The sequence below is a fragment of the Maylandia zebra genome, linkage group LG15, assembly GCF_041146795.1.
Source record: "Maylandia zebra isolate NMK-2024a linkage group LG15, Mzebra_GT3a, whole genome shotgun sequence".
NCBI classification, from domain to species: Eukaryota; Metazoa; Chordata; class Actinopteri; order Cichliformes; family Cichlidae; genus Maylandia; species Maylandia zebra.
Genome location: NC_135181.1, coordinates 9,390,794 through 9,418,703, shown reverse-complemented (window position 1 = coordinate 9,418,703; position 27,910 = coordinate 9,390,794). Strand labels below are relative to the sequence as shown.

The window sequence follows — 27,910 nt, the reverse complement described above, 5'->3', positions numbered from 1 at the left end:
CACCTCTACATGCCCACAAACATAAAGCGTTTAATGGCGACCAAGTCTGCGAACAACTGTGTAGGCGGAGGGGTGAGCTCTAAAAGCCAAAACAGTAGCTGAGTTGTGGAGGAAAATTAAGTGATTTTTCCATTTTTATATCCACTGAGCCATTTCTCCCATGTACAATAAAATTAAAACAACACATAAGCCTTGGGGAATACTGGAAGAAATTAGTCCCCAACTGCAGTAGCTAATCAACACAGCCACAACACACTGTGTAAACGCCCATTTTTTTTCTTTTTTGCATGACAGAAATTTTTAAGGCAAGTGTTTCTTGTGCTTTAGCAGACCACACAAAATTCGCCATGATGTGATGTTATTGAAAAATTGCATATAATTATAGAGTAGGGATGTTTAATAAGATTGTGTAAATGTTCTAGGTCTACTGGAAAAAATGACCGTGTTGATAAAGGCTGTATGCCTGAAATTTAAGTCGTCTTCATCTAAAATAATCATCTATACCAGTCTGAATACCTTCAGAGGCAACTTCTGAGCATAAACTACTTCATTAGATTTAGGTTCATTTATTGAAATGAATGGAAATATCGTACTTAAGGCAAACAGACTTTCGTATTTGATAGGACTGGCTTAATTCTTCTATGTGGCCTGAACTATCTTTGGCAGATTTCCTTGCCCTTTTTTTAAATAGACTTCAGGAATAGTTCTTCAGGCTTCTTGATGGGCATTTAAAGGTCTTCTTTGGATTTTGGCTGGGGTCTGGGTTCTGGGGAGGCCAATCCATGACTGATTGTGTTTCGCTTTGTCTTTTTCTGTTCAGGTGTGCTTTTACTGCATTGGCATCATTGTCACACTGAAAAATGAAGTTGTTGGCAATCAGACTCTTTCCACGTGGTACTGCGTGTTTAATCAAAATCCAGTGATGCTTTTGTGTGTTCATAATTTTATCAGTTTTGACAAGATCTCGAAAATCACTGGCTGAAATGCAGCTCTAAACCACAACAGAGCCTCCACCGTGTTGCACTCATGGCTGGAGACCAGAAAGCCTATAGAACTATTGCTCAAGACCACTTTAAAAAATTGTAAGAAAGTCTGAGTCACTCAAGACGTTTTGGATATTACTGTGAGCAACACTCATTAGCATTCAAACAGACAAAATCTCACTCGTGTTTTTAAACAACTAGAGGAGGCCACACACATACACGCTCACATTGGGTAAAAAAAATGACTGAACAAAGACAAACAAGACTGTTTTTTATCTTCTCTGTGGAGTGAAGAAGAAGAAAACAGTGGTACCAAGCGCTGCTTTGCTGGCGCCAGGCCAGTGTTAAATATCAGGACTCAGTTTACAGTTTGACTTCACAGCAGCACCTCCCTTCTCTGCAGTCCATCTGCGAGCGAGTTACATTTCTCCAGAATGTGCAGGGATGAGGTGCTCGCTGAGCAGCCTCTCCAAAACACGCAGAGTGGCCATCTGTGAATGACAAAGTCTTTAGCACACTTGCTTGAATTTCACTTTCAGTACTGGTAATACTTTCATCTCCCAAGTTTCAAGATTCCTCAAGGTCTTTTTGTTGCCATTGTTTTGATATCCCTGTTGTCAGCTAGACCTTCTTGTGTTTTAGTGGCCTGTCTCTGTTTTTCTCATTTCTCTTTTTCTGACTTTTGTCTATCCTTCTTTTTTCCACCCGTGTGTCAGCGCTCGGCTCCACACCGCTCCCTCTTTACTACTGTGTGTCAAATGTGGCCAGCAACATCAATCTCCGCTGCTGTTTGAAAAGGTAAGACAAATAGGAGGCACTGTGTCATGCCGTGATCGCCGCGGCCTCCTCTCTCCACATCTCTCTGTCCGATCCATGCTTTGTGAGTCTGATGGTTATCTGCACTCTTACGCTAACCGGCCGTGTTACTGGCAAACTGATGGCTTATTTCAAGTTTCTAACCGGCTGTGATCAGGCCTACAATCTAGTCCCTAAACCTCATTTGAAATAAACAACTGCTTACAGAATGCTTGCCTCCTGCTACCTCTCCTGCACAAGCTAAATATAGTGTAGAATTTAAACTGTGTATTTTTGGTTTTGTGGGTGCAGGATGGATCATGGTGTGGATAGCTGATAATATCTGTGAGCTAGCACTCTCGGGGTAATGACGCACTTTACCATCATGCACTGCAAAACAAATCATCTTGCCACAGAGTGAGGTACACCATCACCCATCCTGTGGTAATGCTGGTAATACTGGCAGTTTTGTAGTTCCACAAGGCCATACTTCAGCATGTCTAGGAGCGGGCCATATGACGTTATGCACCATGAGGTGTGTTACAACAACGGCTCAAGGGGGGAAAAACAGGAAGGTGCCATTTATCTTGAGTTGGCTCTGTTTTAAATGAGTATTGCTGTTGGATGATATGATTTACTTCCTTGTTGAGACTTTGATAGCATGATCTAGCACTCGTGTGTGAGGCCAGCACTAACCTGGCCCATGCTCTGTGTGTGTGTGTGTTTATGTGTGTGTGTGTTTTAAGTATAGGCCTAGCTAAAGCGGTAAGCTTAGTTTAGCATGAGTTCTATTGAAAAGAGAAATGCCTGCTGGCATCTCTAAAAGCTATAAGATTACAAGATATCTGTTGTTAGAAAAAAAGGAATGTCGACTGTGATTGTGACTTCTAAATTTGGTCGCTCGTTGCCATGGTTGCCCCACGGCAAAGAAGGTCTTTGGGTTTGAAGCCAATGGCTGGCTGGGTCCTTTCTGTATGGAGTTATTGCAAATTCTCCGTATGCCTGCGTGGGTTCTCTCCGAGTACTTTGGCATCCCCTCACAGGCATGTTTAGTTAATGTTTGATTCTAAATTGGCCATGAGTTTGAACGGTTGTCTTTCTCTCTGTGCCCTTTCATAGATGGTGACCTGTCCAAGGTGCACCCTGTTCAGACCTTGTGACAGCTGGAATAGGCTCCAGCACTCTAGCCTCCAGTGGTCCTGAACTGGATAAGAGGCTGGATGGGTGCTGCACAAAAGTGTTGGTCTGCTGGGTTGTTCTGAGCAATTTCCTACATTCTCATTCATCCAGGTCAAGGTATCTGAGACTCTCCACCGTTTGTTTTTAGAATTGAAATAGCCTCATGGATGAGAGGTGAAATGTCTTTACAAACTTAAAAAAGTCCAGTTGGCTTCTTTTTTCAGGCTTATTTTTAAATAACATTTAGAGAGATCCAGGAGAGCATTTACCACTATGCAATATACTGTTGTATAACAAAAATGCATTTACGCAAATACATATAAACTGCATCTACACTGCTTGGTAGATGGGTGCCAATGGTGATCAGGGTGGTTTTAATCTCCCACTACAGACTCTTCAGATATTTGTCTGTTGCACCTATTTACCAGTCAGAAAGGCCTGGAAATTCAGCCTTGTATAGATTCTTTCAGAAGTTTTCTGTGCCAGAGTGGAGATGTCTAACAACCGTCTCTATGATACTGAGCCCCAGGAACCTAAAAAATGTTCACCTGGTTTATTTCAGCTCCGCAATGTCACACCTGTTATTTATAACCCAGTATAAAATTACATATCTTAGCTCACCCAATACAGTGTTGCGGTTTTCCAACTGTGACAGGCCCTGTTTTATGAACTGGTAAGAAGAAAAAATGTTTCTACCTCCATGCAACTTCAATCCACTGAGACACACACTTGTTGGTATTTAGAGGAGAAAACTAAAGCAACTAAAGAAGTGACAAAAGACAAGCAGAAGCACTCGGTAAGAAACAAGTGACCCAACCTTCCTCCTGCATGTACAGTAAGTTCTTCCAAGCAGCTCTGAAATGTCATACTGGTACAAGGGGCCTTATTCAAACATCCATTTCTACACGTGGGTGGGCAGGAGTTTCCCTAGTGAGACAGAGGTCACACCCTGCCTGTCCTCATGCTTTTGTGACCTTTCTGCATGCGGTTCATGTATTCCACATTAATAAAACTCCTAGTTGTGTGTCTACTGTGTGGTACATGGCAAAAATATGAGCCCCAGAAATTCTCTCTACAGCTTCTCTTCTTGACAAATTTGATAAAATCTTAAAAGCAGCCTTGCTGGGGAGTGAGTGACAGCAGAACTGATATACTACTGCTCAGTAGTATTTCCACATATTTATAAGCTGATGAACCTGTAGCACCATGAAAAACCCATGACTCAAAATCTAGAAACATGTCTGTGCCAAAGGATCAGTCACAGGCTAACTAGAGAACAATGAGATCATCCAAGAACGGCTCTCTCAGTACTGGCCTTAAGTCAGGATGATCTCATAACAAAACTGCTCAGAGGCCAGTTATCTCTTCATGCCAATGAGAAGTTCACCATTGTCATCTTGCTTTATGCATAAGATAAATATTGTCAGGTTAATCTGCACCAGAAACTTTTAAAGTTAATTACATTGCAATCAGTAAGCCCCCAAAATGTAAATGAATTCTCTTTTTGCTCCCCCCCAGACGATCCTGTGCCTGTCTTTATGTAACACTGCTACCACCGTGTGGTCGAATGAGGTACACAAAGCCTTGCATGTATATTTGTAAAGTGGAATTTGGATAAACAATGGCAATCTGTGATCCAGTTGAATCCTATATTCATCAGAGCAAACAGATGGGTATGATGTGCTTCCCTGTTTCACTGAAGGACAGAAAAACATCATGCTTTTGCATTTGGAATTTAAATGCAAAAGGAATTTAAATCTGGGACTCCCCACCATTTGACCTTAGAACTGAAGAAGCTTCTCGGATGAGAGGTGAAACGTCTTCAAGTAACTTAAAGAAGTCCAGACGTTTTTCTTTGCAAGCTCCTTTGACTACGATGACCTGGATGACTGAGAACCTTCACAGACATTTTGCATTTGGAATCATTTGTACCTGCCACCTTTTATCATAGCAGCCTTTTACGTTTGAATTGCAATTTTCAAACAGTGTCTCGGTTTAGATCAGACCAGGAAGAATGCTGGGCTCTGCCATGTGCTGTTTGATTTATCCAAGATAAGTTAAAACCCACATATGACTTCATCTTCTCGTCAGCAACTTAGACTATAGTTCCTGGGGAACCATAGTCCCAGCGTGTGCGTGTAGATTTGTGTACTGTAAGACAGTAATGTGTTTATCTTTAAACACAACTCAGTACCGTGTTATCAGTTCACAGGATCCAGATAACAGAATGACACATTTCAATAGCAGATTCATTACTATCAGTTTTTACGTGGCAGTTAGTTTCACATGAATGGCACCAGCTCCTCTATCAACTTAGGCTATCTCCGTGTCTTATTCCCGTTATTGTAATGCCAGACTGATGTCACAATGTGGAGATAAAGGCTACGACAAAAAGTCTTCTTGGGTCATTCTTGTCATTTAGACGAGTACTTTACTTCTGGCTCCTGCTGTATTTTGATGAGAACTTTGTGAAACTGCAGAACGAATTTGGGTCTAGTCAGATGCCTCCATTTAAAAATGATTTAAACACTAAAACTGTGTAACAGTAACAATACTGCATGTCTCTACTCTCAGGCCTGTGATGGGTGTGGTGCATTTGTGTTTGAGTTATGCTGTAACGGTGAGCACATGCATGCAACAAGCATGAGGAAAAAACAAATGAATCAAAATGTTTATGCAATGCTTTTATTTCATGTTAAAGTAAAACAAGATTGTTACAAAAATACTACACAACCTTAATTCATCATATTTTTCCTGTTCTTCCCTCACAGTAGAAGCTATGGATTAGAGAACCTTTCTAAATCTTTCCCTGAATTCTAAATAAATAGTTCCCTAATTTCATAAAAAAAAATCTCTCCCTAAAATTTCTAGAAATCCTACACTGTATTTACATATTGCATACAGTGAAAAAAAGATTTTTCATCGTATACATAATCAGTAGTGCACTATACCAATAAAACTGTTGATGCACAAAAGTTTCTCAGATTTGTCTCGCAGATTCATTCATAACATTTATATTTAAATATTACAAAAATATTTCTGATTAGTGACATTATTTTCATTCATGTAATTATACAGATCAAAGAGCTTTTTTTAGCCATCAAGTTGATCTAAAGGCTTCCTTTGCACTATAACAGGGATGAGATCACGGTCATTTTTGAGGCTTGTTAGTGTGTTTGTGTCTAAAGCTTGGCTTCGATGATAACAGAAGATGCACTCAGGCTTCCATTGTGCCACTCGGAAGAATCCTGGAAATCAAAAGAGATGGGTCAGATCAGTAGGTTTTTTTTAATGCCTTCAACACAAAAAACACAGTTTGTCTCTGTAGACTTTAGTCTGTTTGGGCTAGCTTCCACCAAAAGAGTCTCTGGAGTCATGACAAACTTTAGCCTGACACATCTGTGTACATTCTCAGTCATCCAGGTCACGGTAGTGTCTTGAAGCTCAGCTAAACGTAATGATAGCTTATGCGCATATTCATACACACTATGTAAAGAAACACCCTAAGCCAGATAAATTAGCCTATATATAGCTGAATTTGTTAAATGTGAAAGAAAAGAGTTGTGCTATGTGTTAGAGCATATCTAAGCACTGCAAAAATGTCAGTGAATATAAATAAATATAAATGTTTCACCTTTCTGTCCTTTGTTGTGTTAATACACAACAAAGGACAGAAAGGCAAAAGATGAGACGCTTCAAGTGTTAATTTTCTTTTTTGTTTACCCTTATATGTACTGTAGAAAACAATCTATGATTGGGCCACGTGCAAAGGTTTTATCACATTCCTTACTTGTAAAATGAACCTTAATTAACAGATAAGATAGGTTCAAGAGCCGTAAACGATCTGACTCTTCAAAACCTTTGTGACACTCGAGTCAAAGATGAAGCTGACTGAACACTATTATCATAAATGAGAGCAAATTTCACCGGAAACCAACAGTAAAAAACCAGCTGTGGAAATCAAGAAATACTCTCAAAGATCAAGAAAACTTAAAGATAAAATTATGTGTCTGCAGGGCAAAAAAGGGAAAGAAAATCCTCATGGCACTGCACAAACAGCAGCAGAAAGTGCGCCTCAATCCAGTGTACACTTTACATGCAACTGCAAAAATCAATGTCTGAAAGTTTTTCACCACAATCACAACGTACTGGGAGGCAAAAACGATGCAACTGTTAAATCAGTAGAAAAGATTTCATACAAAAAAAAAAAACCTTCACAGGTTTGATTTTCTCTTAAAGAAAGGCAGAAGATCAGTTATGAAGATGGAAGATACAGGGAGTGCAGAATTATTAGGCAAATGAGTATTTTGTCCACATCATCCTCTTCATGCATGTTGTCTTACTCCAAGCTGTATAGGCTCGAAAGCCTACTACCAATTAAGCATATTAGGTGATGTGCAACTCTGTAATGAGAAGGGGTGTGGTCTAATGACATCAACACCCTATATCAGGTGTGCATAATTATTAGGCAACGTCCTTTCCTTTGACAAAATGGGTCAAAAGAAGGACTTGACAGGCTCAGAAAAGTCAAAAATAGTGAGATATCTTGCAGAGGGATGCAGCAGTCTCAAAATTGCAAAGCTTCTGAAGCGTGATCATCGAACAATCAAGCGTTTCATTCAAAATAGTCAACAAGGTCGCCAGAAGCGTGTGGAAAAACCAAGGCGCAAAATAACTGCCCATGAACTGAGAAAAGTCAAGCGTGCAGCTGCCAAGATGCCACTTGCCACCAGTTTGGCCATATTTCAGAGCTGCAACATCACTGGAGTGCCCAAAAGCACAAGGTGTGCAATACTCAGAGACATGGCCAAGGTAAGAAAGGCTGAAAGACGACCACCACTGAACAAGACACACAAGCTGAAACGTCAAGACTGGGCCAAGAAATATCTCAAGACTGGTTTTTCTAAGGTTTTATGGACTGATGAAATGAGAGTGAGTCTTGATGGGCCAGATGGATGGGCCCGTGGCTGGATTGGTAAAGGGCAGAGAGCTCCAGTCCGACTCAGACGCCAGCAAGGTGGAGGTGGAGTACTGGTTTGGGCTGGTATCATCAAAGATGAGCTTGTGGGGCCTTTTCGGGTTGAGGATGGAGTCAAGCTCAACTCCCAGTCCTACTGCCAGTTTCTGGAAGACACCTTCTTCAAGCAGTGGTACAGGAAGAAGTCTGCATCCTTCAAGAAAAACATGAATTTCATGCAGGACAATGCTCCATCACACGCGTCCAAGTACTCCACAGCGTGGCTGGCAAGAAAGGGTATAAAAGAAGAAAAACTAATGACATGGCCACCTTGTTCACCTGATCTGAACCCCATTGAGAACCTGTGGTCCATCATCAAATGTGAGATTTACAAGGAGGGGAAACAGTACACCTTCTGAACAGTGTCTGGGAGGCTGTGGTTGCTGCTGCACGCAATGTTGATGGTGAACAGATCAAAACACTGACAGAATCCATGGATGGCAGGCTTTTGAGTGTCCTTGCAAAGAAAGGTGGCTATATTGGTCGCTGATTTGTTTTTGTTTTGTTTTTGAATGTCAGAAATGTATATTTGTGAATGTGGAGATGTTATATTGGTTTCACTGGTAAAAATAAATAATTGAAATGGGTATATATTTGTTTTTTGTTAAGTTGCCTAATAATTATGCACAGTAATAGTCACCTGCACACACAGATATCCCCCTAAAATAGCTAAAACTAAAAACAAACTAAAAACTACTTCCAAAAACATTCAGCTTTGATATTAATGAGTTTTTTGGGTTCATTGAGAACATGGTTGTTGTTCAATAATAAAATTATTCCTCAAAAATACAACTTGCCTAATAATTCTGCACTCCCTGTAGTAGTTAACAACATTTTCTTATTGTTAAAGACTGTAATCAGCTTAATGTTGGTTATTGCTATAATGTCATTTTTTATTTCTTTTCACATACATTACATGTTCATCGTTTTAAATAACTAAAGCAAAGATGGAGTGAAAAAAAGGATTAAGTAAAGATCCAACTAGCAAGGACTTTATTCCATTCATGTTGAGCGTCCATACTTTTAACTAGATGAAATCTCTGGTGGTATTAGTAGGATATAGGACAGCGCTGTAAGCAAGCAAAGGCAACAACAGGCAAGAACAGGAAAATTAGCAGTACCGCGCTGACTTCATCTGAAAAATCACAAACACTACGCTGTGATTCAAATCCAATCAAAGCCATGCCGCGGGCAGCAACTTCACACACTGGCCTCCTAAAACACAAGAACACTAAAGTGAATCACACAGCATGATGAGCTGTATGATCTCGTTCTTGATTTCCTACTGTGATAAGCCGCGCTGTTTTATTTCTATATGGAAGTGCCATTCGCATTTATGAGGAAAGCTTAAGCCAGTCAGCTGTTCAAAAATAGGATAGTTAGAAGTAGCTGTAATCCAATGTGAGGAAGTGTTTTGGAATCAACAGGTTCATGCAGGGGTTAATGATTACCCCCAGCTGACTTAATTGTCCTTAAGTGACTTTAGCTGATTTTAGTAGAACTGCTACTGAGAAAATCAGTAGCAGGGCTTCATGGGGAAGAATCAAAAATCACATGATTTTCATGATTGTGTAATTATGATTTCTTTTGCACGATCCTCAGAAACACATAGAGACAGTAAAACAGGTGTAACAGTGAAAAGGGTGTACAGCAGGTGCTCTTGATCAGTGGCAGTGTGTGGTGATTGCTTTGTGCTCCTACCTTTGTGCACCTTTATGATGAGCTAAGATTTGAGATTTTTTTTCATTTTTTATTTTTTTTGTGGAAGCAGAAAAGTTTTATTGATCAGGCTTGAGAAGAAGTCTGCTGCTCGGAGATTAGCGATGTGGCTCCGTAGTCTTGTCCTGACTTGTGCCTCTCCGCCTAAAACAAATGCTTTTGATCACTTCTCATTCAGTGTTTATAGAGGAGTGGGGCTCCAGTCTGGAGTGAAGTTCACCAGAATCTGATCACACATATATGTTTAGTGGTTGCTCGTGCTAATCAGCTTCAAATAGTGAGGCTGGAGTATGTACACAAAAAGCTCAGGCTTCACTGTGTTCTAAGTGCTCAGTTTTCACAAAGCTTGGCTCTGTGTTCATATTAATAATAACATAGTCATCTTAAACAGACACCTGCTATTTAAATGCTCCATTTGTGAGGGGCAGCCAATCAGAAGAAGTCTTAGTAGAGTCCAAGTATAAAAATCTTGAGCTAAAAATTAGTTTAATTTGACTCCTTTTAAGATGGCTTGAGAGACTGAAACACATTTATATATATGTGAGGAATTAAACTTTAAGCACTTATCAGCAACTTCACCACAGATCTTGGAGACTCACCCAGAAAGAGAAAGAAATGTATGGTGACAGAATGACTTAAGAACAGAAGAAAATCGCAACCATAAAGTCATAACGGCTGACAAGTTCCATAAAAGTTTACATAAGAATATTTAAATGTGCAGAGTGCCAACAGAGTCAGTGAATATTCAACAGCGTCTTTTAGCTAAACTGATGCAGACATGCAGGATCACAGAAGACAAAGGCAAAAAACAGTCCTCCTCTGTGGAGCCCGGGATGCACAGGTGACTTATCGCTCACGACAGACAAACACTTAACACATGGATCATTTTCACAGTAGACATTTTGACACACTATTAAAATATTTTATTTATGGCATCTGTTGCAGTACATGGTACTAGCCAAAGGATGAAGAATAAAATGCTTTTCCTACACTGACATGTCAAAATGTCTTCCGTGAAAAGGCCTATTTGACTTCATAGTACCACCGCTTTTGTTTCATATCCCCAACAAACAAACAAAGCGCTACACCCTTGGCTTGCTTCAAAACTTACGGCTGCTTTGGCCTGCAGGTTAGCATTTTGCCTCCTGAGATCAGACTTGATTAAAGCTGTAAAAAAAGAAAGACAGAGAGAGGGTAAGTCTGCATTAGCTGATGGATCCTCCACTGCAAACACAGAGACGAACACAAGCAAAACAGGATCGTATTACTTCACACAAGTTAAACAGTTTATTGAAACAAAGTAATAACAGTGACTATCCAGTAGGTGGCTCCTATGCACAGACACGTTCAAGTCTTAATAGTGGCATTCAAGTTAAGACACCTTGTTAACTATTTTCAAAGAGTGTGTGGCTACCAATGCAAATCTAAAAACAACTAAGCCTGCTGAGAAACTCCGGTCAAAAGCAATTATTAAAAAAAACAGCGTGATTGTAATTTAATAATTAACTTCAATTTTCATGGAAGGAGGAGACTATTTCACAAAAACAATCACAGCCTTGCCTTCTAATGGTGCCTTCATGTACGTTCATACAAAGGTTTATCACCAATCGGAGAGCAGGGCGGATTTTTTTTTGTTTGTTTGTTTTTTTACAAACATTTTGTTTTTCTTTTAAAACTTCATGACCACAACAAGAAGTTTACTCATATGAACAAAAAGCAGTTAGTGAGTCAGTCTGTTGACCTTTAAGAAGTGTCATTAAAGGTTAAGGCATTTTTAAAAAGTTAAACATTGCTGCTAAACCCATCGATGGGTCATGAAAAATCTCCTAAGTGGTTTTGAAATCACCTTTATTACCTGAAAACACACCCCTGCCGAGTGCGTGTCTGTAGAGCTATGCACTGTCTTTACTAAATGGTTCCAGGGCTTAAGAAAATGTTCACCACTCCTCCCTCTGAACAGTTTAGTTGTATACAGCTTTGTTGTTCTCTAATTTCAAAGAAAATCTCTTCCTAGCGATGATGAAGAATGACGCAGAATGCCACCTCAAGCCGCAGACTCTGTTTTATCTGAGCTGCAGACAGCCTTCTTGTAAAGGGGTGACAAATTTGTCTGTTATGTGTAAAGTGCAATAAAAAATAGCATTATGTTCTCAAGTATTCCTCCAAATTACACCATAACTAAGTCCTGCTTTCTAGGAACGTGACATTCTTACATAGGAGTATTAGTAAACTCGTAACAGGATAAAGTGACAGCAAAGACAATTCTTGTGCATTTCTGTATGTGTGACATTAAATCAGTACTCTATTATGACTCAAAACTGTGTATTTTTCACAGTCACAGAGGTCTTACCTGTCATTATTGTGCCTATCAGAAGAAAGACACACAAGAAGATGTTTCCTGCCAGCGTGCCGTAATTGTCAATGATCTTGCCTTGGCAAATGGTGAATATAATTCCGAACACCTGTGTGTGGGTGCAGAACATGGGGTAGTTAGGATTAAAGCTAGCGCTTGCACGCACCCGGGAAGGATAAAGAGCAAACCCCGTCCTTGAACTCGGTTTTTGTTTTCATGCATCTTGGATCTTCTGCAGCTGGCGAATATGTTTATGCACCAGATGAAGGAAGCTCAACTACACACTGAGTTTTTGCAAATATATCACGCACAGTTGCCGTGATGTTGAGAGAATCTGTCTTGCCTGCTTATGAACAGGCATTACAAATGCATAAACAAAACTACGAAATAAATATATAAACAAGGAAGTCAAAATTGCCTCATAATGCCAAACCCCCCCACAAAAGCACGTTATTCCAAAGCAACGCCAGCCGTCAACAAAATCCCATTTTATTGTTTATATCCAAAATTCCCGTGAAAACCTGCATTTACAGTATAGTGAGTCAATTCCTCCAGAGCAACAGGCTGAATGACTCACTTTTTCCATGGAGGGAACACAGCTTACATCCATCATTTCATTGGTTCTTTTCTTCTTTTTTGCTATCACACTGAAAACATTGATCTGTACCTGTGCTGAGCAGTTGAGGAGGCCAGAAGACGTTCCCTCTGACTCTGGGTATGTCAGTTCGACTGCAAATTCAAAGCCCAGTGGCAGGTAGCCCGTCATGAAGAACCTGGACACAAGGATCCACAAAAGGGATAAAAAAGAATTTGTGAGTTTATTTAATTGCTGCTCGCTTTTTTGCTACAGTTTTATACGTGTAAATGCGTAAACAGGACACCTGCTCCGTTCAATAAAATGCCCCTTATCATGTTAGCTGACAAGTGCATGGACACTTTGTACCTACAACATTTGATTGTTCTTCCAGGAAATCAACACTCATGTTGCCTCAAGTTAATAACACTGGAGAATTTATACAGGAACAGCAGGTTTTTCAAAGCAGTCCAGTCACATCAGATTCTTTTTCTCATTCAACAGCAGGGTGTTGTTCTTCCACTAAAGTGACAGCAAGTGAAACTCAAATCAAAAGCCTCTGACATGGCTGCAATAGCAAAACACATCAGTCTGAGTCAGTAGACAGACACATTTCTTCTCTTCTGTCAATATGATACGGAGACTACAAAGCAGCAGACGCGCTGACCTTTAATGTCAAACACATTTCTTTAAAAAAATCCTGTTTAAAAAAAACAAGGCTAAAGTTATGTCTGCCATAGATCATGCAGATGCACTTCCAGAGGAAAGGAATTCCAATTTGGAAGATCACTGTGTGCTGCTGAGGGTGTAATCATTTCACAGCCACATAAAGGTTAAACTGGATGAACAAGATTGTTTTTTAATTCCAAGAAGAGAGAGGCAACCCAGAGGAAACCTAGTAGATGATTTCCCCCATAAACATTTAAATGGTTTGGTTTTCCCAGTTCATAGAGGTTATGTATTTTTATTTTTGTGATCTGAAATAATCCTGCACCATTATTACTATATGACATACTCTCGCTGTCTCTATTTTTTTGTTTTGCTTTGTTTTGCTCTGCAGCATGGGCTTCCAGGAAAACATCACTGCGAGGGGGTTTTCTTGATAAAACACATTTCAGTTAAGTTAAACTAATGCACATATATGCACATATTTATGTATTTACATAAGGACATTTTTCCTTTTCTCATGAGTTTAGGTGCAAATGCAGGCCTTTGTCTAAACTTTGTAGGGTCTACATGTTTGTAGAAGCTGAAACAACCAGGGCTGTAAATTATTATTGCAAATGTCAACAGAGGTACCGGGCCAAGGGAAATGACCAGAAGCAGAATTTAGGACATGACGGAAGATTTCTGCATGGTTTAACGGCTGAATCGAAAGTGTGCACACATACTTTTATACATACTTTTAAAATGTACAAATACAATAGCCCACTCACTTGCCTACTACGGATACATTCCATATTTTGTTATTTTTGGGTTTTTTGTTTTTTTTACAGATCCACAGTATGTATCAAAATTTTTATATTCATGAGGGGCGTTTGTTCTCTCTCGATTCACAGAAATAAAGGTGTTCTGAAGTAGAATCAAAGTAGTAAATGAGTAGAAATAAAGACCTTTAATGACATTACTTGTGTAAAAAAACAACAACAAAAAACCAAAATGTTAGAAGAAACAATAAAAGAATACCCAAGTACTCCAGCAGTGATGAAAACCACCCAGAGGTGTCCCAGGCTGAGTGTAGCAGCATAAACGATCATCCCCACCAGAGACAAGAGGTAGACTGCAAGGGTCGTCTGCCTGGGGAAAAGAAGAGCATGAGTAATACATGTCACTGTGAGCACAGCAGTGATCATTATGACTGCACACACATATGTAACAGTACGTAGTGCGGCAGTTTTGCAAGTAAAAGAAACAAAACGTAAAGCTGCAGCAAGTATTTGCCAGAAATTTAGAGAATTTCGGGTCTCTGGGGGTGGGGGGGATGGGGGCTAGAGTGTATCCCAGGTGTCATCTGGCGAGAGGCACCAGCCTATTACATAAGAGACAGGCAACCAGTGTACAGTCACCAATTAACAAACATGCATGTCTTTGGACTGTGGAAGGAAACCTTTGCACGCAGAACATGCAAAGAAAAAAAGACACCACACAGAGAGGCCCCAGTCAGCTGGAGGGTTCGAAACCAGCTCTCTCTCCTTCACTTTTTCCTCTGTGCTCCACCCACCAGACAAAACGAATGCTCCTACCTACCCTACACAGCTAACCACAAGTCATTTTTGGCTTTTAGCTTCATGTGGGCTGGCTAACTTGCTTTTCCAGGAGGGAAATCCCTCAGCTTATGTTTGTAGCACGAGGGTATACTTTTTCCCTGCATTTCATTTAATCTGTGTCTCCAAAATCTTTTATGTGTGGGCAAGACTGCTTCCTGTCCTGTTTCATGTATGCCACATTTATTAATCAGAAATCTGACATAAATCAAACAAACAAAGAAAAACGGAGCAAAGTCTAACGGGCAAATGTCGAGGGATAACATTTTTAATGCCTGAGAAAAGAGGAGGTGCAAGGGTGTAGCTCAACCCTACCTCAGACAACCTGTATTAAGGCTGAACGGCTGTTATCATTTTTTTTTGTCCATTGACAGCAAAAGATTGCTGCCTGCATGGGCGTCAATGTCAATATTTTGCCACTAGGTGTGCTGTGGAGTAATCTTTTCAATAGCAGGTACCCTTTTCTGTTTGCCTTACTGTTTGTCACACAAAATAAGGCCTTTGTAAATGTATTGAGAGGAAGGAAGTGGATTCCACACCTCGTGTGAGCCCACATCTCACAGTTCAATACAATGGGCGACAAACACTGAAGGTAAACACCACCTCTGTTTGCTTCCCCTAAACACACAGTCTCAAAGAAAGCTTATTTTATACATCCAAAGCTTCATAACAAATAAATATTAAAGCATGAAAAATGCAGTCCTGTAGAACTGGTAATAATATTCAAATATAAACTGACATAAATTTATGAATGAACACCATTCATAAATATTACAATGTAATAGCATAATTACAATGTGGGGAATTATACAATAAAGCTAAACATTATTGCTTTCCCCCTCATTTGCAATACAAAGCTGTTGTAGCTACAACAGAAGGGAGTCGACTGGGTGGACACTGCTGTCACCACACAGCCTGAGAGCACATGGGGCCGGAGGAAGAGTGCAGAGGTCGCTGCCGTAGCAGGATGCTGCACCTGAATAAACAGATATAGAGACGCAACACAAGATATGCAGGACGCCAAGTTCAGAAGGGAGAAGACAATAAACAATCAGGTGCCGATTTAGCAAAGTGCGTTGAGCGGGCGACCACATTCCATACGACTGCGAGCGGCGAGCCCAGGTTCGAATCTGACCTGCAGCCCTTTGCCACATGTCCTCCCCCATCTCTCTCTCCCTCTGCTTTCCTGTCCTTTCTTCACCATGTCTGTCAAAAAAGGTGAAAAAGGCCCAAAAAAACAGCACTCATTTGGCTGCTTTCTGGTGGCACGGAAAAAGCGGTACGTTTTTAGATTATCAGCCCATCGCTTTGTTTTTTTTTTTCAGTTTCGTTACAAATAACGTTTGATTTTTATCTCCTGCTCTGCACGTCCCTTTGTCTTCTTTTTCCCAAAACACAACACCCCCTGTGGAAGAACTGCTGCTAATGTACTTTCCCTTTTCGATGTTCGCCTTACTTGTACGTTTTCGTTCTGTCCAACCAAACGCCGCAGATGAGGGAGCCGACCATCCCTGCGATGACGATGGTGAGGCCAATCCTCCCGGCGTTCACTTCTTCTCCCTAAAAAAGCCGAGAACAATGAGCAGCGCCCAAAAACTGTATATCTACAAGCATTAACTAGAGATCCACACAAGGAGGTTGCACACACCTTTTTAGTACTACAAACAGAGAAGATCGCTCCCTTTTCCTGTTGTTTAACTTATAAAATGATTTAAGAGAAATGGCACCTATGCCTTAAATATAGCATTGGTTTGAGCTTGTAAGCGAACAAACTTCCAAACTTGGTTTAGCTGTGATAAATCTGTTATTACAGTGTTGTTTATTGAACTTAAGTTACATTAGTTTATAATATTAAACCTTATACTTGACTATTTAAGTCTAACTATTCATTTGTTGAAGAGTCACTAGAGTTACAGGCAATAGAAATGATTTGAGATGAGTGCAGAGGAAACGGACATACAGGGTAATGCACGATGATCATGCGGTTCAGCAGGGTCCCGACAGCATAAAAACAACCAACGTTCAGACCTGCAAAATAGGGAATAACATCAAATAAAATCTGAAATCAGAAAAAAACACAGGACAAAAATATCTTTCACCTTCCCACTTTTCAGGAATCATGAAACTAACATCATTAACTGAATGATGAAAAAGTTTAGTAGTTGTTTCTAATAAACCTGATCGGAGTAGTTTCTAAAACGAGGATAAATGTGTACTGAATGCGTCCCCACCTAAAAAATAAAACACTACAGCAGGCTTGGGGGAACTCCAGGCCTCAAGGGCCGGTGTCCTGCAGATTTTAGACGTGTCCTTGATCCAACACAGCTGATTTAAATGTCTAAATGACCTCATCAACATGATTCATTCTCCAGAGGCCTGGTAATGAACTAATCATCTGATTAGGTGTGTTGACCCGAGGTGATATCTAAAACCTGCAGGACACCGGCCCTTGAGGCCTGGAGTTCCCCACCCCTGCACTACAGCTACAGCTCAGTTAAAGTGACAGGGACAGGTGTGATAATCAGAGAGTCAGAAACATATTAGTAGAAAGATTAGACACATGACAAGAAAACCCCAACAAAGAATGCACCTTGGGATAATATTTGTACTTTTTTTTTTTTTTTAATTTTTGTATTATTTTTGTTACTAGTATAAAATAATGAAACATATCCCTCCCAGTTTATCCAATCTCAAGATTACTGAGTTACTGGTTAAACTGTGTGCCAAAATGCAACTACATTCAATTTCCAGCAACATAAAACCTAGATTATATTTTTTTTCTTTATCTCTTCAAAAATACACTTTATCATTCCGTTTTTTGTTTGCTCAAGTAACCAAGAGCTCCCAAAAATAAATGAATTCCTATCTCAGACTCCTTCCACTTCATCAAATCTTTGATCTTCGGGATCTTAAGGTCACATTGACCGAACGCACGTGTTAAAAATTGTCAGGTTATAAATGAACTTTGGAGCTCTTAGGGTAAATCCAATTTATCTTCTCGAGGAATACTGTCATAGCTGATGACTGAGGACTACGTAATCTGCGATAAGATAAACACCATTGCACTATGAAGGGAATTTTCAGGTGTGATTCTACCTGATATCTGTGGAGGAATCACCACAGATGACATCATTTTCACTTGGGATGGCTTGTTCAACCATGGTTATGGGAATTTATACTACCTTAGTAAAAATCCGCCTTCTAAAAACATTTAACATATTTTCATGAATTTCTAATGTTGAATTATGCAACGTACGATTTAATGTCTTTTAGCCCGTTCTAAAAGGTTAATGACAACATAATTTAACAAAAATTTGGAGAACAGTAATGACAAACCATAGGTGACGACGAGGAGCATGAAGGGCTTGTTGCGCAGCAGGTTTCGGATGGAGGCTATGTAGGAGTACTGCTCTGGTGGAATGCTGCGAGCTGTGGCCTGGGCCTGAGTCGGTGGAATTTTAGGACGCTCCTGGAAAACTGACATGTGGAAAGATCGACAACAGTGTGAAACACAGTAAACAGCAGCAGTCTGCACACTTACAATGAAAACTGGAAAGCAATAAGAAGCAACTCTATTGGTGGATACGTCCACCTGTAATATTCAAAGGATCAATCAATGCTAAGTGGTAGAAATAAGTTCAGGGTTATATTTCCTCCCTAGGGCCACAGGCTTCTTCCTGGAAGGAGCCAGTGACACATTCAGGCAAGACTGGACAGGCTCTAACGCCTCTATGTAACCCACTATACTCTCATTTGCTCCAGTGAAAATCAGCTACTGTCTGGTGTTGAAGACATCTTGGTGGAGCTACGTGCCCCCGGCCTTGTAGGGATAAACAGATGTGTGTTTTTGTATTTCTTGTAACTGAACCAGGGACACCTTTTTTCCTTCTGGCAAATCTCACATGAGGGTCTGTGTACAGTAAGCTGTTTTCACTAATCCTCCAAAAGTGTCCTACTCTTTTACACAGTTGATCTGCCAATGGTGGTGATGAGACTGAAATTATACCGTGATCTCAACTGCTGTATGCGTAGTCATCACTGCACATGGAAGAATGCAAATTTCTATTCAAATAACCTTTGGAGTTCTCAGACTGATCACAGGTAAAATTTCCTATATGGCTTGGATTTCATCGTCATGGTAATTCTCCTTTTTCAGTGAACAGTAAGTAGTCATATGTCAAAGCAGACGGTCTCCAAGTTTAACTTATACAATTGTTTTAAAGAAAGGCAGAAGCTAAGCATCTTCTCTCACCTCACAGTTTATGCAAATTTCTCAATCCTGGGACTCTGTCTGCCCTGCTGACTCACAGCCCTTTTGCAGGACTACAGATGGTCCTGCCAGCAGGACAACCCTCACACATGGCATCTTGCATGTATGCATGAGGGTGAGCTAGTATATATGTGTCATTAAACTACTGCAGCCACCTGGTGTCAAGTTTCACACTAGAGTAACCAGGAACAGCATAAGTCACATCCCTTGCTTGCTAAAATGTCAGCAGATCCAAAAATCAAGGCCCTACAATAAAACATTTTCCTTTTTTATAACTGTGCACAGTGTTGCCACTTCAGGCCTCCAAAAATATATATATAATGGGAAAAAAAAACCCTCCTCTGCCACCCTGGGATGAGTTATATGTGTTGAAATCACATAGCAACATTTGTGACTCAAAATTTGAGCCAGTACAGAAGTGCCAAATCACAAGCACTTCACAAGTTATAATGTTGTGAAATTGTGGGTAATGGGTAACTTGTAGCAGAAAAAAATGACCCCATTTGGGTGTAAAGTTGCCAAACTTTTGAAGCATTTTTATTAAATATTAACAGTTATTCAAAGTATGCAGTTTTTATGTTCTGGTGGCCACTGAAATTAGAATTATGGCACTTTCCACATTCAAGTAGATAAGTCTGGGTTTGAGGCAACATGTCTGCCAAGCTGTACTGCTTGTGTCTAGGCCTTTGAAACTAAAAGGCACTGCATGGAGCTTAGCTGAGTTTTTCTGGGAAGAATATTTGTTTTAAGTCTGTTTTTTGATAGCCAAAGGTAGGGGCTCAGGGGGTTGGGAAGCGTATCTGTAACCGGAAGGTCGCCGGTTCAATCCCTGGGCTCTCTGTCCTGGGCATTGTGTCCTTGGGCAAGACACTTTACCCTACCGCCTACTGGTGTTGGCCAGAGGGGCTGATGGCACGGTACGGCAGCCTCGCTTCTGTAAGTCTGCCGCAGGGCAGCTGTGGCTACAATCATAGCTTGCCTACACCAGTGTGTGAATGAATAGTGGCATTGTAAAGTGCTTTGGGTGCCTTGAAAAAGGGCTATATAAATCCAATCCATTATTATATCATAATAACTTTTAAAGTTAGCTTACTTCTGCCACAGAAAAAAGTTATTTCTAAGTACGTTTAAATTTCAAGGTACGCAAGTGGAACTTTTTGAGATATGTAACTTTGGGTTATTGAGTCAAATTTTCTAGATAGGTAGACAGTAAGTCAAAATTTTCATCAACACCTTATGAAGCAAGCTTGCAAGCTAGCTAGTGCTAGCTCAAAAATATGCATGTCCTCTTATCCAAATATGGCCATATTCATCTTCAGAACCAAAAACAAAACTACAATGTCACAGTAATAATGCCAAAATAAAAAAGCTGCAAATATAAAGTTTTTCACAATAGCTCGCTTTAAAAAAATGTAAATGCTAGCCCGCAAACAAACTATTTTTTTTTCTATATAAGAGATTTATTGTGTGTTATCATACACATAATACTTGACAGTTGTCTTCATATTGAAAATGATTTAACCACTGGTCATGAGGAATGTGCCCACATTGCTTGAGGGCTGTGTGCTATATTGAATGTGATACAACCACTGGTCACAAAGAATAAATTGCATGTGGTTGGTGACTGGTTCCTTAAGGTTGCTGGTTCATGGTGGATGAAATCGATCACAAAGACAGTGCTGCAACAAATCCTCCTTGGCAGTGATTTGGGTTCCATTAGTTACAAGGAAGATGTCAACTTGTCTGACAAATTACACGCTAACTACTAGTTAAGCAGTAGCACTATTTTACAAAGTGCAACACAAACAAGAAATAGGAAATCTTTGCTTTATATGCAGAAGTTGTGCCTCTGGGCTTTATGTTTTAAAAGGAGTAACTTGTCCTTTGAAGGGAAGCAGTCTCTCTTTCCAGTTTGTCTTGCACCGTTTTCTTTCCTTGGAGAGTAGCTGGAGAGTGTTTACAGACAAGTTGATGTGTTTCGTGCAAACTACGGCCCACTGAAGCATTTTTCTAGTGACCAAAGCAATTGCAAGAAGGTTTTCTTCAGCCAGTCAGGAAATACATATTTCTCCCTAGCGATCAGAGTTTGTCAGGTGGTCACAGGCCAGTTCCTAGGCCTGTGTGACTAGTGTCTAATTCACTTGACCCTACACTGTTGCACATGTCACGTAGTTTGCGGTCATGTGACTGGAAAACTTAATAAGCTACACTAATAATGGTTGGATATTTTGAGAATACACTTTGAGAAGATGAGATGATCAGTGTCACTTGTGTCTGTATGTAGCTGAAGCAAGAAAACAACCAAACACAAGTACCTGTAAGAAATGTTAAAAAAAAAAAATAAAACTGCAATTACTGACCTCAACTGAGCCAGTTCAAGCACATTAAACACAAAAATCCCTCTGAAACGTCAGATGACATTATTTGGGCAAATAATAATGTATAAATTAACAAAAGTGCTGGTACGGGAATTTACTCAACTTGCAGCCATCTTGCAGCTACACATTCACCCAGTGATTAACCTAAACTATCTACCTCCAGCCTCGTATTTACCATAAACAGAGGCATTGTGAGTCCTCCTACCTTACTCTAGGAACCATAAATAACTGTTTAGTGGGTCACAGGCAAATTTGACACAGCGAGAGTCAATTATGTAGCGTACTTATGAACACAAACACCATGTGACTGACCGAACAGTCACATAAGCACTGAATAAGCTGAGGTTTGCATTTCATAGTGCTTCATTAACAACAGCAGACTATAGCCAAAGCACTAACACTGACTGTATAGTCAGTCTAAATGCTGTGCATGGTACTACTAGGAAATTCCTTCACAAGCATCCTTTTGTGTTTAGGAATGCAGAATGCTTATGAGGAACGCCAGCCTCCGTCGTTGCCCCCCGCCCCTCCCTACCCCGCTGCAGGAAAACAGCATATTCATACATGCTCCTTATAGCAAGTCAGTGTTTTTAAAAGTAAAAGATATTTATTGCATTTTGATTAAACACTCGTACTGTTATTTTATCTTATCCATAAATGGCACAGCACATGATTCTGGGTTTCACAACAAATGCCACATTTGAAGGGGAATCATATATAAAGACACAGCAAAGCATTTTTTCCTCATCAATCACATGCTGTTTGTCATGTCACTTCCTTCTGCCACAAAGTGCTGAGTTCTCTTTTTCTTATGTCCATAGCTCAAATGACTTATGATGGATTTCAGTACACTTCTGACGACCTTACTTGTGCTACAATAATATCTTTTTTTATGAAAGTCCCCTTTTAACTAAGGTTTTGTGTTGTACGTGCATCCATGTCAGCACTTTTTTTGGTCCACTGAATGGTGCTTCTTGTCAAGAGTGTAGGTTTGGTGTAAATTAAAACCTTCATGAGGTCAGCCTACTCAATAAGAAATTCCCACGGGCATGAAGTAGGAAAAAACCTCATACAATACATGTCAAAATGCCCGAGCCTTTTATAGCAGACAGGAGCGAAAGCACCACCGAATGTCACTCTTTAACCATTCACAAAAAATCCTCGGTTACACGGTACAGTAACATCATTTTCATGCAATTTTATGTAAATTCGAAAACCTGACGGGAAAAAAACGCTTCTGTGCTTCATGATGTCTAGCCATGCGGAAAGTTTCATTTTATATGCAGAGGCGTTGAGGACACAGTTTTTACTACGGTGGAGGTTGTGTAGAGTTTCTTTTGTGCTGCACAAAGCAGCTAGAAATCGTGTTTGAAATAATAATGAACCACAGGCTTCAACTCTTTTCTTTGAAAATGCATTGTATCAAAAACCCTGACCCCCATCGGAAGATGAGTATTAAGGGTTTCAGTGCAACCAACATAATATACCCAATAATTTGGTTTTGCTGTGAAGACACCAAGAGATTACACATATAACCCAAGCTGTCTGTGTAGCAAGAAACCACCGGAACGAAATAAGAAAGTACCATCTTTGTGATTTTTGTTATTTTTTCGTGATTACCTTACCGAAGACAACAAGGACGAAGAGTAAAGTAGCCACTCCTGCCGTTATGTAGAACATGATTCGGATGTGGTGAGCCAGCTCATCCATGTCGTCCACATTAGGCACCAGGATAGGAGGCACAAGGAACCCGATTGCAATACCCAGCTGCAGGACGATGGAAGAATTTAACAGAATTAGAAGAAAACAAGTGCCACAAACAGTTTTCACTAAATTAAAACACTGAAAATCTTAGCTTTTTTAGCCCATTATTTCCATGTCTTCTACATGCCTTGTAACTTTACACAGTGCGTATTAAAAAGTTTTAATACTTGTTATTTGCCTTGAATGATTCTATTTAGAACAGGCTCCTCTATTCCAGGGAGGTTTTTTGCTGAGTTTGCAAAATGTCACATATGGTATACCCCGCTTTGCTGAACCTGATGACCTGAGTCTGCAACTGACCTCAGACCTCCTGCTCAGATGTTTTCTATTTGTGTCTGTAGAGGACTTCTTGGGTTTTCTTTTTGTGTGATTTAGGAAAATAAGATAAGGCCTCGCTGTTTCATTTTAGACCGAAGGCGAAAGAGTTTCAGTCGCCTTCTTGAGAAGCAAAAGTAGACTGAAGTAATTGTACACAGAGCTGGATGACATCACTTATGACATTGATATCAAAGCTCCAATAAATCCGAAGAAGACATTTGAGCCTAGAATTTTATTTAACTAGTTACATTATAACTTAGTTTAAAATCAGATTTAGAGCACACAACTTGAAGATTTGGACAACCTTTAAAAGTGAATTGGTGCAGCGATTAGCAGTCGTATGTGACCCTGACATCCAGTCTGCCCTGCATAATTTACAGGCAGCTGTCAGACAGCTCTGACCTCACTATACAGACCCTCCTGTGGCAAAAAAAAAAAAGAGATGCTGAATACTGACAGAGTTCACACAAACCTGGTTTCCCAGAACTCCTATGGAGCAAGCGGTGGAAACTTCTTTCTCTCCAAACCACACAGAGGCAAGGTATGAAGGAATACCGAGGATAAACACTGTGGCTACTGAGCACACAAACTGGCCAAAAAAGGTCACTGGGAAAGTATCTGGACTGGCACTACCGATTTTTATCCAAGCGCCAATGCAGTTAAAGGCTGACCCGACGAGGACAACATCCCGGATGCCCCTGTTGTCCAAGAACCAGAGGATGGGCAGAATAAGTGGAATGTAAGTGAGCAGATAAATCATGGCCAACCAATCAATAGCCAGAGCATCAATGTTGTAGAAACGCATGAATATGTTGCTAATAATGCCATACTGTAGCCACATGAAGGCATTGCTTGCTGAGACAAAACTGAAGAGAAACAGCATGAACCAACGACGGTGATACAGCTTGGTCTCAACTTTTGGGGCCAAATCCGACTGGTCACCCAAAGTCTCCATGTGTAAGCAGGACCCTGTGGAGACTGCTCTGCCAAAAGGCTCTGGACTCCATTGCAGTGATGAAAAGCCTGGAGCAAGATTCTTTGCAGCCTTGGAACACAGCCATTCTTCACCGCTGAGCTCCGAATTTGCACGGTCCCCTTTCAAAGTATTGTTTTGCGGCATTTCAACTGTCCTGAAACGGGCCCCCCGAAATGTTCGAGGCCAGAGGTCTCAAGATTCAAGAGCTTGTGTCCTAACAGCTTACTGTCCTCTGTTCAAACTGCCTGCAGTAGAGAGATGCCAGAGAGCGAGAGCAGCTGGAATTAGTGTTGCCTTACTGGTGTCCCAGGTCCCTTCGCATGTGATGACACTGTGCTCCTTTACCCCATGTCCACATATTTATTACACCCAGTCCTGTCATGTGATGTTAATATAGGATGTTAATATCTTCCATTAACTAACTAATAACTGAGAAAAACATGTTCCTCTGTTGAACTTTAACCATTTTTCTTGTTAAAGTTCACCCATTTCAGTTTTTCGGTTAATATTTCAAAGTCTTAGTTATTGTTCACTCTGAAGTATCTGTTTTCTGTTGGGGAAAATACCAAGACTTCTCCAATCTTTCAGGTTTTTTTGCATGCAAACTGTTTAAAATTTATACTGCAGAACAGACTTGGAGAAACAAACTGCTCATCCAGCATTGCGGGCACTAAATGTGTAACCTTATGTAACAAACCATTTAGATGATTATGATATTATGATGATTATGATGATTATGAATATGATTATACTACTGTGATAGGATGAAAAGCACTGATATCCAGGCAGTTTAGAATGAATCCAATTAAAAGTATTGGAGGGTTAGACAGTGGTCTAATCAGGTTTTTAAGCATCTGTTATGTTTGTGTTTTATAAAAGAGACAAAAAAAGTAAATTGAGTTTATTTGGGAGGTGTTTGCAGATTCCCAGATTGCGAACAACAGTTTGTTCTTAGTTATTCAGACTGTATCCAACTGTTTCCCAGTAAGAAATGATGACATTTCAGTGATATTTGCTTGGAGTTGATGTTAATGTGACTCAAGCGTTGCTTGTTCAGAAACTTTTAGTGTTAAGTCTGATACTTTGGTATTTCATGATACCAAAGGCACACTGCTGATCTTTGCACTCCTTTGTGCTGATTTGACAGCTCACGTGATTTTCAACTGCCCTGTTGCTCCTAATTTATAGCGGTACATCGGCAGCTCATGAACTCTTTTATGAGGGGGTATATTTTTTGTAAAAAAGCAAAACAACATTAAAACAAAATGGAAAAAATATATATAGTTGGTTAACTCTTGCTTACATGAAGTGCTCAATATTTATTATTTCATATGTACATTCACATTCAAAACAGTCTCCTCGTGAATGCTTCTACACCTCTGAATTTGTTTTCTACACTAATGGATTTTTAGCTCATCTTTAGTCCAATGCAGTGCTATCTATCTATGCATGCGTTCATGCCGCTGAGTACAGTACTTTCTGACCAGACTTTTGCCCTAGGTTTATCTATTACATAATGCACTGCTGTCTGAGGGTAATAGTAGATTCAACGGAGCTTGTAATTCATGTCCCCCTAAGTCATGCCATTGGACACATAAAGGCAGATAAAGGTGTGTATATATATATATATATATATATATATATATATATATATATATATATATATATATATATATATATATATATAGTTGTTGTCTTTTGGGATGGGGATTACTATTACTATTACTCTCCTGAAAGTGGAAGAGTCTGGGAAACTTTTTGTCGCTCATTAAAAAGTTACATATAAATTAGGACACATAGTTTTTGTTGTTGTAGCTCTTTGTTTTGTCTTGCATGTCAGTCCACGCTGTGTGCATTGTTGCTGTCCCACATCCCCAGCATCCAGTACTGTTGCTTGGTGATGCACTATGGTCACTTAAACGTGCGTAATTACGCAAACGTGCTTGGAGATATGGCAGGGTCCAAGTTATTAGCATTATTAGCCTAAACATAGGATCCATACATTCTCAAGTAGGTTAAACGTTAATTTAACCTACTTTCCAACTATAGGACGGCCTTTGCATCGAACACCCTACCTGATTCCCGAAGACTCCGATGGAGCATGCAGTGGACACTTCCTCTGAACCAAACCACACCGACGCGATTCTAGATGGCATCCCGAGGATGAAGACCTGCGCGAAAGAGCAGCAAAACTGTCCCAGGAATGTCACGTAGAACAGGTTGGGTCTGACGCTGGCCACTTTGATCCACGTCCCCGCGCAGTTGAGCGCCGTGGCGACGAGGGCGATGACCCGGAGCCCTTTTTTGTCCAGCAGCCAGGTTACCGGGAAGATGAAGGGAATGTATGTGAGCATGTAGATCATAGACATCCAGTCTATGGTGAAATCATCGACGCTGTAGAACTTGGTGAAAATGTTGCTGATAATGCTGTACTGTATCCATTGGTAAGAGTTGCTCAGCGAATATAAGCTGAACAAGAAGACGATCACCCATCGTCGGTGGTAAAGACGGGTAGCTTGCAGTCCTTCGCTGCCGTTCCCTTCACTTGAGACGTCGCTGGGCTTCGCAGCGTCGCCCCCCTCCAGCTTGACATGGTTGTCAGAGTCCGCCTTCCACACACTCTGATCCTCGTTTGGTTTAGTGTCTTCCAGCGCTTGTTTCTCACTCATGTTCCTCTAGGTCTCCTCAGTAATACTCATCGGGAATAAACTTGGCACTCAGCTGCTGTGGTTTTGTTAACCCACACTCAACAAAAGTGAAAGAACCTGAATTCGCTCTTTTTTCATTGAGGAACATTCAGCGCTTTAGGAAAGTCTAACCTACCGTAAAAGAAAGTCAGGCCTAACACGATATGTATTCAGCAGCAGAAGCTCCCTTTCCACTCTGTTTTACATAAATATATATGCTTAGAAAGAGAAAAAGTTTTTAAAAGAGGCGAGCTTCCAATGTTTTTGCGGCTGTCTCCAAAATCTATCGGTTCATTTCCTCCCGGCTGAGCACTGAAGATATTTTTGGTACCCGAACTTTCACCCAGATCCTGGGAAAGTTAACAAACTTTGAGCTGCAGATGATTTAATGCCAGTTTAATAGTTATCTGAAGTTTAGTTTCCCGATCGGTACCACGTGTCGGAGAGCCGGCTACTATAACCCTCCACCCGGACTTAAAAGACCGCGTTGGGATCTTGAAACGAACTCGGTAAGCTCATGCACAAGGGCGGAGTTTTAGATAAAACTCTTCTCTCTCTCCGTGGTATCTGAACACGCTGTAACATCGAGATTATAGACACTAACGCGCGTAATTGCGCGTCATTTGTTCTCTG

General features: G+C 40.4%; 1 protein-coding gene across 3 annotated transcripts; it reads right to left on the bottom strand.

Moving 5' to 3' along the window:
• Window positions 1-5,626: 5,626 nt before the first annotated feature.
• On the bottom strand, window positions 5,627-27,797 carry flvcr2b (FLVCR choline and putative heme transporter 2b). Of its 3 annotated transcripts, none has more exons than XM_014412104.4 (11): window positions 26,666-27,797; window positions 23,158-23,299; window positions 18,221-18,361; window positions 16,845-16,912; window positions 16,341-16,444; window positions 14,307-14,417; window positions 12,714-12,819; window positions 12,044-12,155; window positions 10,805-10,860; window positions 9,676-9,837; window positions 5,627-6,205 (listed from the first exon to the last, which is right to left on the bottom strand). In XM_014412104.4, exons 1-10 carry the CDS (start codon window positions 27,257-27,259, stop codon window positions 9,760-9,762), a joined length of 1,512 nt encoding a protein of 503 aa, XP_014267590.3. In that variant the 5' UTR covers window positions 27,260-27,797; the 3' UTR covers window positions 5,627-6,205; window positions 9,676-9,759. The 3 variants fall into 3 exon arrangements, with proteins under 3 accessions (XP_014267590.3, XP_014267581.3, XP_004541933.3); XM_014412095.4 differs by lacking the exon at window positions 26,666-27,797 and adding an exon at window positions 24,087-24,929; XM_004541876.4 differs by lacking the exons at window positions 9,676-9,837; window positions 26,666-27,797 and adding an exon at window positions 24,087-24,929.
• Window positions 27,798-27,910: the final 113 nt, after the last annotated feature.